The 17989-nt window shown below is 38.4% G+C and overlaps 1 protein-coding gene across 5 annotated transcripts in view; it reads right to left on the bottom strand.

The window, feature by feature from the left end:
• TMEFF1 (transmembrane protein with EGF like and two follistatin like domains 1) overlaps window positions 1-17989 on the bottom strand; it is an 87663-nt gene that overhangs the window by 37694 nt on the left and 31980 nt on the right. For all 5 annotated transcript variants that reach the window (XM_032419059.1, XM_032419058.1, XM_032419060.1 and 2 more), the window contains exons 3-5: window positions 14218-14347; window positions 10178-10204; window positions 7863-7959 (exon numbers count right to left, since the gene is read on the bottom strand). In XM_032419059.1, coding sequence (XP_032274950.1) covers window positions 7863-7959; window positions 10178-10204; window positions 14218-14347 — 254 coding nt within the window. The remainder of the gene's footprint in view (window positions 1-7862; window positions 7960-10177; window positions 10205-14217; window positions 14348-17989) is intronic.

Raw genomic sequence — 17989 nt, 5'->3', positions numbered from 1 at the left:
AGGGGAGGTTGTGGAAATCTCCAAATTAGTAGTATGGTGGGAGGAGATGCAGGGAACCTCACTTGCAGGTGGGGTCTTGTGGGTCTGTGCCTTCATTCTGTGGCATTTGTGCTTACTCCAAGTGGAGAGCATTGGAACTGAACTGAATTGTGGAACAGCTGGTTGGTATAGGAGAAGTAGAGAACTGGTTGTTGTTGGAAAAGATACAACACTGAAGGAAGATCCCAGGGTGACAGCTAGATATACGATGTGCAGGGCAACCAGTCCACACTGAAATAGTTCCACTCTCCACAGTCCTGTTGATGGCTGTGATTACTGATTACTAAGAGGCCCAGTGCCACTATGCCCTTTTTAGCCAGGAGACAGAATGCCCAGGTAAGCCTGCTCCAGACTCTGATCCACACTTGGCTCATCTTAACCATATGGTGGTGAAGTGTCCCCCCTCCCCTCCATGTCCTACTGCCTGACCTTGAGCACACTCATTTAATTGACTCCCGAGAGCTAGAGGTCAGCTATGGTGAGATAAGGAGAAAACACAGAGCAGGCCCTTCTCTGGCCACATTCCTGCCAGTCATCCATACATGGCAAGACTAGAATCCTGCCAGATGTCTCCACTGTGAGGAGCCCTAGGTTCCCCAGGACTCACTCATGCTCTTGCCCACTGACATCCCAAGAAGGGAATCTTGTAAACTCTCTGGGAAACTAAAAGCCAGACTCTGACTCAGAGACCATTCGATGTATCTTCTTCTGTAAGCCTTCATGTAATCATGGCACTACTGCCCTTTCCTTCCATGGCTGGGTTAATGCTCCACACTAGTAATATGGCAATATTCTATTTTGTACCCTAGGTGTTAGGTACACAGATGTAGTATTCTTTAAATTGCATACATAGATATACCAATGTATATTTTACAATAAAAGTTTTAAGAAAGTGTAGAACAATATGCACAGTGTACTGCCATTAGTTTTAAAAAAGGAAAGAAAGAGAATATGTGTACATATTTGCTTGTACATGCATAAAATAATCGCCGGGAGATTAAATAAACATCAGGGACTTAGCCTCTAGTAAAGACACCTGAATGGCTGGGGAACCGGGGTAGGAAACAGACTTCTTCCTGTGGAGCCTTTTAAAGCTTCTGAGTTTCTAACACTACAAATTTCAAAGACATGAATGCATATATACATAAATAAATGAATTCAATGACTTCTATGATTTTTGCAAATCACAGCTCTGTCTTTAAAATAGGGATAATACCTCATAATACTTGTGAAAGAACCAAATAAGCTTTTGTAAAAAGCCCTTTGAAATCAAATACTATGTACATCTGAAAGTAGTATTATTATTGAAAAAAATCTATCCTTTCCCTTCCTTTCTCTTCACTCTATATAGAAAGTGTTATTCCCTCTTGATATGGTAAGTTTATTTAGCAGTTAAGAAAACACTGGCTTAAACTAATTTATGTGGGGACGCCTGGGTGGCTCAGTCAGTTAAGCGTCTGCCTTCGGCTCAGGTCATGATCTCAGGGTTCTGGGAGGGAGCCCCATGTTGGGCTCTGTGCTCAGCGGGGAGACTGCTTTTCTCTCTCTCCCTTTCCCTCTGCCCCTCCCTCTGCTCATGCTCTCTTTCTCAAATAAATAAATAAAATCATAAAAAGAACTAATTCATATGAACTTATTTAAATTTAACAAACACCTATGAAGCCTGCAAAAAGTTCAGTACAATACCAGTCGTTTTTATGTATATTAAATCCATACAATGACCCTGTGTGCAGCTCTAAGTGAATAATAAAGCCCTAGTGTGAACAGCCATGAGTTCAACAAAGACCTACAGAGGGATACTACAACCCAACCTTATGGCAAATTCATCCAGTATAGAAATCAGCAAGACAAAGTCCCTGTCCTTAGGGAGCCAACAATCTGCTAGTGATCCCAACAGCATAAATACCACACAGAGGCTGTTTCTCAAGAACAAGAAGCAACACAGAATAAGGTCACCTAACTCGTGGGGACTGTGGAAGAGAGCCAGGGAGGCTTCTGGGAAGAGGCACTGACTTGTGACCTGAGTCACACTTCATCCAAGTTGAGAAGGAAGAGTAGGAATTAAACAATCTAGATAAATAGAGATGGGACTCCAGGCAGAAGGAATAAGAGGCCAACTATCAAAGAGTAGCGTAGCATTCAGAAAACTGCAAAAGGTTATGGGGATACGGTGTTCTGCATTTTAACAACAGACGTCTCAGAGGAAGCCTTCACTAGCAGCCGTGTGGCATCCTACAGGAGCAGTGGGAAGGCACTGCACTGTAGCAGGAAGGAGTTCTGGACAAAGGAGCCTGTCATTGCTAACGTCCGACTTGTACTATGTATAAACTAATATTTAATAGTCTTGTTTCCTGTTATCAGAAGAAAAAGAACAGCATACAATTATTTTTCCATTATAATCTAAGGGGCCATCATAGGAATTTATTAAACCTAAATAGTTTTAAAAGTCTATATTCTATATATCCAGAGAAAGGCAATGCTAAATGACAAAACTTACTGTCATCTCTGATTAGGAGGAAATAAAGAATAGATAATGGTAGGAAAGGTACTTCTTTGGTTCTTTTTTTAAAAAGTCTATATGGGGGGTGCCTGGGTGGCTCAGTCGTTGGGCGTCTGCCTTCGGCTCAGGTCATGATCCCAGGGTCCTGGGATCGAGCCCCTCATCGGGCTCCCTGCTTGGCGGGAAGCCTGCTTCTCCCTCTCCCACTCCCCCTGCTTGTGTTCCCTCTCTCGCTGTGTCTCTCTCTGTCAAATAAATAAATAAAATCTTAAAAAAAAAAAAGTCTATGTGGCATCCAGAAGGAGAACATAATGGAGGACACACATGTATAGCATCACTCTCAGCTTAAACAAGAAAAAAGATTCCATTGAACCTACTGAGAGAGAGACTCATCAGACTGTGACACTGACCAGCCATCTGTGTCAAACATAAAATGGTCCCACAATTGACAAAGACGTCCAAGCAGGTAGATTAACTGTTTATCAATGTTGTCTGTCACACTGCATACCTACAATGATTCTCTTAGCAACTCTGAAATCTCCTATCACTCAAGGAAAGAGCATCTCCAGAGAGACTGACATCAAAGAGGCAGAAGAGCAGGGACTATTTCCACAAAGGGCATCACAAACGAAGTTCAAAAGAAATCAGTCGAGGACTTTTATAACTCACCTGTATTGACATTATGCCTAATGATTCTACCAAATCCTCAACCATTCATGGCAGAGATTTAGGTCAGGAATATAAAGGGTACTGATGTGAAGGAGTTCTAGGATTATTTGGTCCCACCGTCCAGACAAACAGCTGATGGCCATTTTGCAGCAATAACTTCAGCTTCGGCCAGATTAGAAATACTGTTTAGAAAAAGAGGGGTTGCTACCAACATATGGTTTAAGAAATATAACGTGCTGTAAAGCAGATGCTATTTCCGAGTTTTAAGACTAAGCAGATCTGGGCTGAGGCCTTTATTTGTTGGTGCAAGACTCTAGGGCTTTTCCTGCCTCCATCCTAGGAGCCCATACAGAAACAGGGGCCAGGAACTCAAAGTAGTGTGGAATGCTGAGCCCCCCACATGGACAGTAGCTGTTTTGGAGAGTTCCACAGTACTGTGACAGACTATGGGAATGAGAAATAAACTTTTGTTAAACACCCCCCCACCAAAAAAAGACTAAGCAGAAAGTCCATCCACTATACTTCATAATGGTCACAATGGAATACTGAACCCTCACTTAGGTGGGAGTCAAATTTCTTGCAACCTCACTACCTAACTCTAGGTATAAATTCAAAAGGTAAGCATCAATGAAGATAGCTATCACTAATCCATGTGAACACCAGAGTGTCACTGGAGAGGCACAATGTGCTTCAGGAAGGAAGGGGGGAAAAAGCCTTTCAGAAGCTAAAACTGATTTAAATTATAAATAAATTAGCCATTGAGCAGACAAGTGAGAAAATACATGTAATAAAGTTCACACACTTCACTCAGAAGAACCTGTTTACTCTGATTTTACATTTAGAATTTATTCCTACATTAGATACAGTTCCTACAGTGTATTATCTCCTATTCTGGGAAAGAAGAGAAGCAAATTTAAAAGCCGGGGTCATCTACACTCAGGTTCATCGTCAAGGCACCTTGACACAGCAGCCAGAAGCAGCAGCCAAGAGCCTGAGATGTGAGAAGAAAAATTATTTTTAAAGAACCCAAAACACAAAGCAGAATGCAGCCTTAAGCTTAGGGACAAAACAACCACCACTGAGAACACCAGGGTATTACACATGTGTGTGCACAACACAATGGATAAATCCCTTGTCATTGGACCTGTGCTCTGGGTGACTGCAAGCCATTCAGCCTCTTCTGAGCCCAGCTTCACCTGTAAAATCAGGATAATACTTCTCGCCACCAGACAGAACTTCCATAAAGAGCTGAAAAAATAATTTATGTAACAATAGCTGAAAAATGTAATACACTATACAATATGTAACACTAAGACAACCTATTTAAATAAATATCCATTTAAATGGCTAAGTAAAAAATTAGCACTTCTCTTAATAGCAAAGAATTAAGTTACATGATACCACTGATTCCCTCCCCCAAAATGCCAGGGTTTGTTTTTTTTTTCTAAACTGGTAGCAAGAAAAAGAGCTTTAAAGCAAGAGAAAGATTTCAGCTGCCCTTGGGAAATCAGATAGCGTATAAACATTTCTCCTAACAGAAAAGACATTTCAAAATGAGAAAAAATAAAATATTTTTAAATGAATACCCATACCTAGAAATATAACATGAAATATAATATTGATTAGTTATATTATCAAGGAATATTTTTCAAACTATAGGTCATAATCACTAGTGGATAAAGAAGTCAATTCTGGCATTTTTTAAGGAAATCAGATAGAAAGTATTAGAGTACCTCACATTTAATAAAGGTAAGTATTATTTCATAGAATTTTGAAATGTGAATTCTATGTCACAGTGTAAATCTATTTCTTACGTAGAGTTGTAGTTAAAAACATCTAAAAGTCACTGATACGTAACAGATAGATAGGCATGTGACCTTCTAGATGACAGCTACGGTGTAAAAACAAGGAATTTAAAAGCAGCTAGTACTCAGAGTGACCAGAAGAATATAAGGAAAGTAAAGAAATCTCAGCTGGGACCAGGTTGAAGGGGGCAGTGTTTTTTAAAAAGTCATCAAGCAGCAGTCCTTGAAGTAGGAAAAGGATAACAGCATTCTTTCTAAGAATCAAAAAAGCTAATATCAGAAAAAACACTCTACTGGAATTTAGGAGAATCTGCCCCATAAAACTCTCTGACTTTAATCCTTAATTTTCTCATCTGTAAAGTGAGAGGACTAGGCTAGAAGATAAATTTTAAGATCCTACTCAACCTTAAAGTTTTCTGATTCTGGTAGAGTTTATAATAATTAAGCCATGACATGAGTACTTGTTTTATAACTAAGACCTTTTGTATTTAATAACTATAGTTTTATCTTTTAATAAAAAAATTATGTAACATTGTCCTAATAAATAATGGGTTTTTATATAAAAATCAAGGCTTGCTGCCTACTGCCACATATGGGCATCTCTCAATTTTCCATACTGAAACGGTCTAGTTGGCTGAGTCAGAATTACCCTTAGGCAAACGTGCCACTATTCACCTGGAAGTAATCATGAAAAGCACACAGAAGGTGGGCTGAAGGAGTTAAGTAACCTCCATATAACTTCTTGGTACCATGGCCCATTTAAAAGTTTAAAAAAAAAATTACAATAACCATTGAAGTGTGGCTAATTGTTAAACTCAACTACAATCAGTAATAAGTGTTTTATACACTAAAAGATTAATGTTCCTAAAATTTCTTTCTATCTCCTTCCATAGTAGGATCAGCCATTTTAGCTTAATCACTTACCTTTAGGTAAAGGTACCAAATGCTTCCTTAATGTTCTCCCATTATTGCACCAATTTCCTGGCCTGGACTTGGCTGCCTGTCCCAGTCTATGTGCTCCCCGGCTGGCTCCTCAGCCTGCATGCTCCTTTCTACTGGTAAGCTCTTCCCTGGTCTGTGCCCACTTCTTATGCTTAAAGCCTGTATCTGCAAAAATGGTGGCTGCAAGCTCTCAAATAGATGCACAAAATGAATTTAGTACCTACAAGGGAGTGACTCTGACTGGGCAGAGGGTACACATTATATCATGAGGTGGTGTTCATAGAAAGATGTTTATTTTACCATACAGATGTCATATGAGGGGCTGCCTCTGAGACTAGATGGAATGTGCTCTACTTCTAAGCAAAAGATCTCTATCTCTTTCAATTAAAGGATAAAAAATGAGAGCAGAGAAATGTCTAAAACAGGACTGGAGAGTGGTACCATGAAAGGAATAAAAACAGAGCAACAGACCAAGCCAATCAATCACTGACAACTATTTTGACTCTGAACACCTTTATAGAACAGTCCTGAGGCAAAACACTAAAAAGAACTAAATCTCTACAAAAATACACACACACACACACACATACACACACACCAGTACTTCATCATGCCATATCATTAGCACAAAGCAAGAAAAAGAGAACATAACATCTATTATCTGTTCTCTCTGCAAGTCCATATTGCTCATCATTTCTTTCCTGTTCTGCAGACCCATCTCTACTTTGGAAAACATGTACTTCCCAATCAAATCACTCTGACTGAAATTGATGGACACATGTCAATCCAAGTGACCAACATGGAGAAAGAGAGCAAACTGAAGTTTTGCTAAATTCACTTTTTACTAAACTTGTCTTGTGCCAATTCTCACCAACTTTAAAATATATACCAGGTAAATTATGACATTAATTTTACCACGTACCACCCAAATAGCTGATTTTGAACCATAATCCTGAAAATGGTGCAATCCTGATTTGTAAAGCTCCCTATGGGCATTAATGCTAATTAAACCATATTACCACTATTCAGTGAAAGACCTGAATATGTATTTAAGGGCTGAATAAAACACACAGTGAAAATATGTGTGAGTAAGGAAGAAAGTGCAAATCTCTATAAAACAAGTGTTTTAAAATATGCACTATAGGGAAGTGAAGATCCATTTGTGCTATAATGTCCTGAAGTCAGCATTAAAGCTTTTAGAATCAACTATGCAAAAAGCAAACACTACAGGGAAATGAGAGGTTGAGACTGGGAATAAATAAACCCGAAGGAACAAACATGACTATGTTGATGATGTAAATATTCTTGCTATTCCACCACATACCATGTGAAAATTGGACAGACAATGCTGTCCAGCTACAAAACCCACCTTACTGAAAGCTGAACATGAGAAAATAAAACAACATACTGTCAGTCTGTGCAAATGGGATTTCTAAAAATATTTTATTCATTACATAATAATTACTATATCTCAAATTTTGAAGCAGTTTTGGATTTTTCTTACACTGAAATACATGAAAAGTTTTTGCATAAAAATCCAAGTTAAGAAAAAGAGAAAATTATTGATACTAGTATAAAGTATAATGGTAGGAGAATTAGAATAAAAGTACTTTTGAGGAATAAAATTAGCACTTAGGATAAACTATATAAAACTGTCAATAAAAATAAAGGCAGAGGTAAACCTAAAAAGATTATACATGGATTATCATTCTAAAATACAACACTTTAAATAGCTATGATATTATATCAACATAAGAGAAAAATTAATAGATCTGCATTAAACAAAAAAAAATATAGAAGGCACACACAAAATATCTAGAACCAGGTTAAAAGATATCTCTCTACAACATAATAGTGCTGATGATTATCCTCCAAGTAAGTGCATCCCTTTCCCTCAATCAACTCACCCAACATTTTCTGCATCTTCATCACACTCAGCTTTATATTTGCAAGGTCCACACTTGGAGTGTTTTCTGTGAACTTCTGCCCCTGACCCTTCCTCTTCTGTTTAAAAAGAAAAATTAAATTTTCAACCAAAAGTTGGGTTCCTTTCCAGATAAGCTTCACGTTTTCAGCAGCCATTATCCTATTTCTAGGGGAAATGTACCTGAGCTCTTGAAAACAATCACTTCCAAAATCTATCAATGCTTGTGCCCAAAAATGTTGCCAATACAGAGTACAACAAAATCTATGAGGAAAACAAGTATTGATGCTAGCAAAATAATCCCTTAACCTATGTACAAAGGTGCAATATAGGTTTTGATAATTAATTGCCTTTATAAGAATTATCACATAACATTAAATAAGAAAGAGAAAATAAAACATGGGTGATAAATTTGGTCCAGTGATTACCCTGTTGAAATAGCCTGTGGGATGCCAATCAGCAAATAAATGATTAAATGCAATAGAGTATAACCACTTCTTCACATCAGTTTTATACCTGCCTTTCCTACTATATAACAACTAATTCCAGATTTTAAAAAAATATATTTATCTCCAAATCTGTGAAAGGAAAGGGGTCTCCTTACAAAAGACTTGCCACTTAGCACAGCCTGAAATACCTAGAATACACAAGTGTGTGGGTCTCCTACGATTCAGCACAAAAAACCAGTTCATACCTCTAAGTCCCCAACTCCTATCCCACATTTAAGGGCTTCTACATTTGTGGGGCTCAACTAGAATGGATCCTACCCTAATAATCTCAAACTGGGCAGGGAGCTCTGTTCTGAGGCCAATTTAGGGATTCAGCTTACTCAAGGGATCTCCCATTCTAGTTTGGAAAAGAACACCTTATTCAGGGGTGTCAATCAGTAAAGAAGATATTAAAAGGAGAAGTCCATAAACCTGTTTGGTAATACTTTGGTAATACTTCCAAACTTTCCATTTGTAGTGTCTGCCTACACTTTAAGTAGAAATCTTTCCCAGATTCTCATGAACACTCCCAGATTCCGGGGATCACAATCCTATGTATTTCTGAGGCTTTGGTACAGCCACCATGAGCTCACTTAAGTTTATGTACTAATCTGAGCAAACCACTTACTCTTTCTAAACTCATACTCCCTAAAAAGAAACTGTCAGAGCAAGACATCCAGTATTTATGCTATATACACAAATCTTGAGATCAACTTCCAGTTCTTTAGTCAGAACAATGACCGTTTCCTTACCAAATATCTGACCACAGGTACTAGGCTACATGATCCCTCTTAAAACCCTTTCCAGCTCTAAGATCTAGAATTGATGGTCTGATCCTTCACACGTGATCATGAAGCTTCTGCTTGAACATGTCCATTTAAATCAAATTCTATTGTGGGATAGCTTTAATCTTTTTTTTTTTCCCCCAAAACTGTCATCCTGAACTTATTCCTCCAGACGGTTCTTCTATTCTCTAAAGTGACCTTTGAAGTGCCTTCCAACTCTTGACATTTTAGGATTCTATGAAATGTGGAAGTCTGAAGTAAGGCTTCAGATAGTATCGAAAGGATCATGGCTGTAATTTTCATTTAAGTGTGAATTTTACTAGAGTAAGTTTTCTTTGAGTAGATCCCCACAGTACCTCCAGCATTACTTTGCATACCGTAGACACTAAGTACAGCTTCATTAGACTTGAAATAAATTAGTCATTCTTAATTCTGACAATTAGAGTAAACTCTTGCTAAATGCTATTACCAGAAATTACTTTAAACAGAAGTAATTTATATGTCTGTAAAATAAAATTTAAAACATAGATTCCACTACAGTTGTTCTGCAAGCCTTCTCTTTGCCATGCACAACTCGCTCCAGAGTTCTATAACCTTGCACCTTGAAAATTCCTCACGAGCAAAAATTTGTAAGCAAGGGATGAGAGATTTACCAATATTTCGGTCCAACCCAAAATCACTTATGGGGATGATCCCAAGGAGAAGGCACTTTGATGCAATCTCAATTTAACAGGAGCTACAACATTTCCGCTTTGTGTGTCAACAAAACTTTAGCGAAAAATAACTGCATGAAACAAAGTGCCTACGGTTGGGAGTGATGGCTAAGAGTTTCTTTCTGGAGTAATGAAAATGTTCTAAAGTTGATTGTGGTGATAAATGCACAACTCTATGACTATACCAAAAGCCACCATATTGTACACTTTAAATGAGTAAACTGTACAGTATGTGAATTTTACCTCAATAAAGCTGTTAAGAACAGAAAATGACAGAAAACAAATGTCCTTTAAGGGGTACTTGAAACTTACCTCCTTCTCCAGATCCAGAGCCATTATCTGAGAAGAAAAACAAATAGTGAATAGAAATATTTTTGCTGGAAATTTCATCTTATCCAATGGTAAACTTTCCTATCAAAAATCAAACTGTGATGGGGCGCCTGAGTGACTCAGTCAGTTGAGCGTCTGACTCTTGGTTTCAGCTCAGGTCATGATCTCAGGGTTGTGAGATCGAGCCCTGCATTGGGCACCATGCTCATTAGGGAGTCTGCTTAAGATTCTCTCTCTCTCTCTCTCCCCACCCTTTGCCTCTCCCCCCCACCCCCACTCGCACAAGTGTTTGGGCTCTCTCTCTCTCTCAAATAAATAAATAAATCTTTTTAAAAAATCAAACTGTGATAGCAATTCTCATGTAGCCTTTTTCTTATTTTTTTGATATGGAACTAAACTAAACTATTCTTATATACCTATTCCATGTCTTTCTCCAAACAGAAATTCCTTGGACACACAATCATCTATACCTCATACATCTTTTGTAGCCCATTCAGGAAATATGCAGGTGCCTTGTACAGAGTAAAGGCCAATAAATACTGTAAAGTAAATGGCTATATAAAAATAATTTTAATTAACTCACTTAAAAGGTAAAAAACATTTTTTTTAATTTTGTTAAAGCTTGAGAGGAATAATGAATAAGCTGCTTTTATTAGAAAGAGAGGAAAAGAGCTTTGGGTCTTGCTCCAAAAATCTTAATGAAATCTGTGGATAAAGGCCAAAAGCCAAAAGGTAAGAAAAAGCCTCAAGGCTTAAAAGGAAAGAACTTCAGAGCTGAGGTTTTCATATTACTGATAAAATTAGCTTCCTCTAGGAAACCTAACCAGAAGGACTCTCACCAAGGTATAGGTCAGACACTCATTACTAATGAAATTAAAGAGCCTCCCTCAATATTACCAGCAAGAAGTCAGCCTAAAATATAATTAATATGAAATATTTATTTCATAAATCCTAAAAAGGCCAACATATGGTGCAGAGCATGTTACCAAGAGGGTAATGCTAGTATCATCAGTATGGTACAGTAAAAAAGCAGAGATGGCAAGTGAAGAACTTGACACACTTGATCCTGCACTTTTGGGCGGGGGGGCCAGACACATCCTCAGGAACCCACTCCAGTTCTTCATCACTCTCTTCCCTTTAATCTCCTTCAGACAATAATTGAATTCCCAAAACATGGTAGAAACAGAAGGAACTGGAAAAATACATATTTTTTTGTAATATCCACTGCAAAATCTTCATGGGATTTTATAAAGTCTTAAATTGTGTTCAATTTTGATTAATCAGTCATAAATAATTACATCTGAGTAAGTAAGAAGGAAAAGAAAGAGTGAAAGAGCAGAAGAAAGACAAGAAAGAAGGGAACTCCATTTAAAATTGTTTTATGACCCAACTTTTCTTAGGAAAACACTCCCTTTTTCCTTCTATTTTACATACATTGACTGGGTACATATTAGGTGCTAGGCAACACGGTAAATGCTAGGAATAAATTGATAAATAAGAAAGCCCCAGTGCATGAGATACTCACTCCCAACCTGTTTTCAACCCATGTCCAATTTTAATAAATATAATACCTCATACCTTCCTTTAGTGTCCTTTAAAATTCTAAAAAAAACTAAATATTGTGACGCCTTTGATAATGAGACTGCATTCTTCTTGTAGATTATGTTTTCACTGCACACACGCCTTCCACCGTCCACACAACTCCACCCCAACCCTGGGACTATGATGCACCTCCCCAGGCAGGGCATATTGCCTTCCTGTTGAAAAGCAACTGCTCTAGCAGGAGACACATGTGTCAGAGAAATGAAATACAGTAGGATATATAGAGAGAGACACGCACAAAGTGTGAACAAACTCAGCCAGGAGATGCCACGGAAGAAAAATTTCAGAGGATAAAAGGCTAAAGCTCAACCTGAAAGCATAAGAAAGGAGTTTTCAAGTAAACAAAAGAGAATGTTATCTCTAGCACAGGGGCCAGGACCAATAAAAAGACCAAATGAGATGAACAACACCGGCCCACCGAGCAACTAACAAGATCAATATAGCACCTCACAGCTTAGCTCATTCAATCCTCATTTAACAATCCCAAGAGATGATATCCATTTAACAGTTTAAGTAACTGGGGCTCAGAGGGTCTAAGTGAATTACTATATGACTTGTCCAAGGTCATATAGTAAATAAGAGCTGGACTTAACATCCGGTCTTTTAACATGTGCAGCGCTCTTTCCAATTTAACACCCCGCTTCTAATTTGGGATTATAAAGAGTTCTATATTCTTTTTTAGTTTCTAAACCAAGTCTGTGAAATACAAAGTACTTAGAGAAATATACAAGAATCACAACAAATGATAATCTATTGGCCTAACAACACAATCATTTCACCAAGCACCTAATTATTTGGTGTAGGGAAAAGAATTTGTCCCTCCCCAAAGACAGGTCCAGTCTTTGCCCTCAGCTTCTGGAAGGTAATCTATATCATACCTGATAGAAGTGTCGTATTTAGGGAGGGTACTGACCACATCAGATCTTAAGGTGGGGTTGGCCACACTCAACAGTCCTAGGGTGAAGGCTGGCCACACCACAAGGACCAACCATGTAATTTAGAGTGGGGGCTTTCAGTCATGTGGTATTAGTGGACCTGGAGTTTGAGATCAACCACATGGACAATGGATCATTCATGCTTATGTAATGGAGCCCCAGTAAAAATGCTGAACACAGGCACTGTAACATATAGGGAAAGAAAAGAAATACACTGTATCATATAAGAAGTGTCTACACCAGGGCGCCTGAGTGGCTCAGATGGTTAAGCGTCTGCCTTCGGCTCGGATCATGATCCCGGGGTCCTGGGATCGAGTCCCACATCGGGCTCCCTGCTCCTTCGGAGCCTGCTTCTCCCTCTGCCTCTCTCTCTCTCTCTATCTCTCATGAATAAATAAATAAAATCTTTAAAAAAAAAAAAAAGTGTCTACACCTTGGGGCGCCTGGGTGGCTCAGTCGTTAAGCGTCTGCCTTCGGCTCAGGTCATGATCCTCAGGGTCCTGGGATCAAGCCCCGCATTGGGCTCCCTGCTCGGCGGGGAGCCTGCTTCTCCCTCTCCCACTCCCCCTGCTTCTGTTCCCTCTCTCGCTGTGTCTCTCTCTGTCAAATAAATAAAATCTTAAAAAAAAAAAAAAAATTGTCTACACCTTTACTGCTAATCTTCATACATTAATTCTAATTACAACACTTCACCTGCATCCCTGCCCCCAAATACAAACGCAAGTAAGAAACTTACATCAGTGCCTTTCAAAATTAACCACTACCTATTCAGGAAGGAAAAGAGAAGGAAGTAAATACAAAAAACTGGAGGAAGATAGGTGACAAGGACTGGCAGACAGAAGAGAGAAGATATAAAAAGAGACAAGCTTGGAAAGAGACACATCCTAGGAAGCCACTAATGGCTTTCTATGGATATTCTCCACCCCTCCCCTGTGCCAAGAAAATAAAAATCAACAAAACAGATCCCATATCATTTCCCACGCCAAATCTTGTTCTGTCTAATATTTAAACCATAAGGCAAAAAGATACACAAAGTCCCCACGGAAATGGCAATAAGCATTAACAACGTAAGAGAAGTAACACGGTATTAGACCATCTGGGGTTAAAAAGCAACAACATGAAATGCAGACAAAGAAGTCCTCCACACCCCCACACAACTGATCCATACAGCAGTTCTGGGAATATACCCCTGACTGGAAATTTCCTTTTATTTTTTTTATTTATTTTTTTTTTTTTAAAGATTTTATTTATTTATTTGAGAGAGAGAATGAAAGAGAGCACATGAGAGGGGGGAGGGTCAGAGGGAGCAGACTCCCTGCCGAGCAGGGAGCCCGATGTGGGACTCGATCCTGGGACTCCAGGATCATGACCTGAGCCGAAAGCAGTCGCTTAACCAACTGAGCCACCCAGGCACCCTGGAAATTTCCTTTTAGAAACCATGGTGGAATCATTTCTAATGTTTATTCAGAAAAATACCGCACATACCGGAGTAGCATGGTCCTCTTGCTACTACTGTTATCTCTTTCTGGTGCTTACAAGCAGCCCTTCTGAGAAAGCATTCATTTTGATAAGTGTCCCCATTTGATCCACAGACAGGAATGTAATTTGTATGACACTGCAAAAGAAACAAAAGTAAATTCTCAAAACTAGGCATGAATATTAATAGTTTACTTCATATTCATGAATGTAACACCATAGTATTGTGACATACTTCTACAGAATAGTTTGCTCTTTTATTTGGTTTGGAAAAAAAAGAGTTATGGAGCACCTAGGTGGCTCAGTCATTAAGCATATCCCTTCAGCTAGCTCAGGTCATGATTCCAGGGTCCTGGATCGAGACCCATATCTGGCTCCCTGCTCAGCGGGAAGCCTGCTTCTCCCTCTCCCACTCCCCCTGCTTGTGTTCCCTCTCTCGCTGTGTCTCTCTCTGTCAAATAAATAAATAAAATCTTTTAAAAAATAAATAAAAATTAAAATTAAAAAAAGTGTTATACCACTTTCTCACACCTTTTTTCACATTTATAATGAAAATAACTATCAACTATCCATAAAAATGAAAATGGAAATCCCATGCTACCTACTTCATTTGCTTGCTATAAAGATCCAGTGAGATAAGAAGGAAATTCTTGGCAATGTTTGTAATAAGCTAAGAAGCACTAATTATATAATGTCATTTTATTATTATTAAAAGCCATTCATTTAATACCTCTAGAATGCGAAGTCCCAAGGTAAACACTATAGGAAACACAAAGAAATACATGATCTCCGAGTCCACCACTATCCATGTGACTATGGACTAGTATCATCGCCATTTTCCCCACCTGTAAAATGGTAATTATAACAGCCAACTACCTAATAAAGTGCTGTGAGGACTAAATAAGAGAAATCTGTCTTTAGCATTTATATCTGGTCATACTAAATTCTCAATAAATATTAGCTGGTTTTGCTATGCTCTCACCATTTCTAAGTCTTAAGTAGTTGCCCAGAGTCATAGCTAATAAGTAGGAAACCTGCAACTTCTCACAAGTGTATACTCTACCCACTACCCACTAGTTATTCAGCAGGGTTTCACTCTGTGTTACTCAGTGGTAGTGAGCAGGGGGCTTACAATAGTGCAGGCAATGTCCCCAAATTCAACCTAACAAGCACATACCTAGGAGTGAGCATGAGATGGAAGAAGCAGACCCACTGTTCCTCGGTCAGTCTGTGTCCAGGGGTCTCTCTTAGGAGCCTCTCACTACGCTATGGGCACATGAAAGGATTTGGGCAATTTTAACAACATGCGACTTCTGACGTGGGCACTGACTCTAACCTAAGATCTTGGCTCTACCTGAGGTCTGCTGCCCCCATACTGCCATCCTTGCTGGAGGAAAGAAATCCCCCCATACCTTCTATTTACCTGGAAGAATGTGATCCGAAATAGTTCAGAAAGGTGCAAAGTGTACAACTCTGGAGCCACATCCATGCAAACATTTATTGTGTACCTACTGTGTGTCAGGAACTATGCTGAATACAATAAATAAGAAAACAACAACAAGGTTGTGATGGCCGTTTTTATGTGCCAACCTGACTGGACCCCAGATTCAACATTATTTCTGGATATTCTATGAGGCTGTTTCTGGATGAATTTCCATTTGAATCAATGGACTGAGTAAGTGCTCTCCCCAATGTCGGTGGGATCATGCAATCCACTGAGGGCCTAAGTAGAACAAAAAAGTGGAGGAAAGGGGAATGGCTCTCCCTGCCTGATTTGGGACATGGGTTTTCTCTGGGTTCTGAGGCCTTCAGACTTGGACTGGAACCACACTACCAGTTTTCCTGGACCTCCAGGTTGCAAACAGCAGATCATGGGACTTTTCAACCTCCATAATCAAGCAAACCAATCCCTTATAATATAAACACTCTCCCTTTTCCCCTCATATTCTCTCTCTCTCTTTATATATATATGTATATAAATATAAATAATTTCCTATTGGTTCTATTTCTCTGGAGAACCCCAATAAAAGGTCTTATAAGAGGGCATCACACCGAGCAAGAAGAGACACTGATAAATTCGGAAAAAAGACATAATCCAGGGAACTCCAGGGAGAAGAACAAAGAGGAAGAAAAAAAATAAGGGAAAAGTCATAGGTCCTCCTCTTCGTACATAACCCAAGATTTTTGTTTCATTTTGGTTTGGTTTTTTTAAAGATTTATTTATTTGAGAGAAAGAGAGAGAGCACAAGCGGGAACAGCAGAAGAAGAGGGAGAGCGTCTTAAGGAGGCTCCACGCTGAGTACGGAGCAAAACATGAGGCTCAATCTCACGACCCTGAGATAATGACCTCAGCCGAAACCAAGAGTCATACGCTTAACCGACTGCACTATCCCCATAACCCATGTTTTAATGGAAAGATGCAATTTTGATCATTTTTCTCAGTACAAAATAAAAGTTGCTTTGTTTACATAATAGCTCTTATTAGCAGACTGAAAAAAACAATTTTAGACTTTATTTAAAATCCTGTTATTATCTCTTAAAATGTGTTTAAATTATATACCAGAAAGCTCATATTAACACTAAAAGCATGCTGCATCATAAGCAAGTTTTTTAAATGAATTGAAAGATACTGCTAAAGCGCCCAGCAGAGCAGTGTTTAATTGACATATGAGGTGATTTTTCTTCAACTGGCAATAACCTAAGTCTAACTTGAACAGATTTATAAATTATAAGAAGGCAGAGTAGTCAAAGGAAGGTTCATTCAGCAGCAGGATCAAATCATGCTGTAAGCCCTTAGGCAGTTTGCTCCTATAGGGAAAGCAACTTGTCTTCAAACATCTTTATGTCCTCAGCATCTAGCACTGAGCACAAAGCAAGCACTGGATAAACGTCTAGTGATCTCAACCCCTAACTTTTATTTCTCTTTCCTGCTTTGCCACCAGATAAGAATGCAAGGGATTGACAGATCATGAGAGGATTTTCTAGCTGTCCAAATACATTAAAAAGGTCAAAAAGGCTATTTCTTTATAATCTTAGAGTTGCAGGGAAAATTAATGAAAAGCAGAATCATAAAGATAAAAATAGATAAATATATGAAAATTTAAAATTTCTTTATATCAAAAATTATAAACAAAATGAAAATGACGCTAGACTACTTTAACATTTTTATAATCTGTATAAACTAAAAAGGAACACTCTCTAAGGTAAATACTACTGAGTGACTGAGTACTTAAAAGAGAAATTAAAACACCTATGATCGACCCTTAAACATGGGGGTTAGGGGTGCCAAACCCCCACACAGTCAAAAATCCATGCATAACTTGACTCCCCCAAATCTTAACTACTAATAACCTGCTGCTGACAAGAAGCTTTACCAATAACATAGTCAATTAACATATATTTGGTATGTTACATGTATTATATATTGTATTTTTACAATAAAGTAGGTTAGAGAAAAGAAAACGCTATTAAGAAAATCATATAAAAGAGAAAATATATTTACAGTACTGTACTGTAAAAAATCCATGTATAAGTGGACCCACACAGTTTAAGCCTGTGTTGTTCAAGGGTCAACCACATACACTTATATAACACACAATATTTCTAGAAGGAAATACAAGTAACAGATGTTGCCTCTAAGATGAGCAATTAGTAGTCTGGAGTGAAAGGACGACATTTTTTCATTACATTATAGATCTTCTTATATAATGTTCAAGTTGTTTAACATGGGCATATATTACTCTTTTAAAAAACATAAAAACAGTACCTACATCACAGGTTC

The sequence above is a fragment of the Phoca vitulina genome, unplaced genomic scaffold, assembly GCF_004348235.1.
Source record: "Phoca vitulina isolate PV1807 unplaced genomic scaffold, GSC_HSeal_1.0 scaffold21, whole genome shotgun sequence".
NCBI classification, from domain to species: domain Eukaryota; kingdom Metazoa; phylum Chordata; class Mammalia; order Carnivora; family Phocidae; genus Phoca; species Phoca vitulina.
This window is presented reverse-complemented; position numbering and strand designations above follow the sequence as displayed.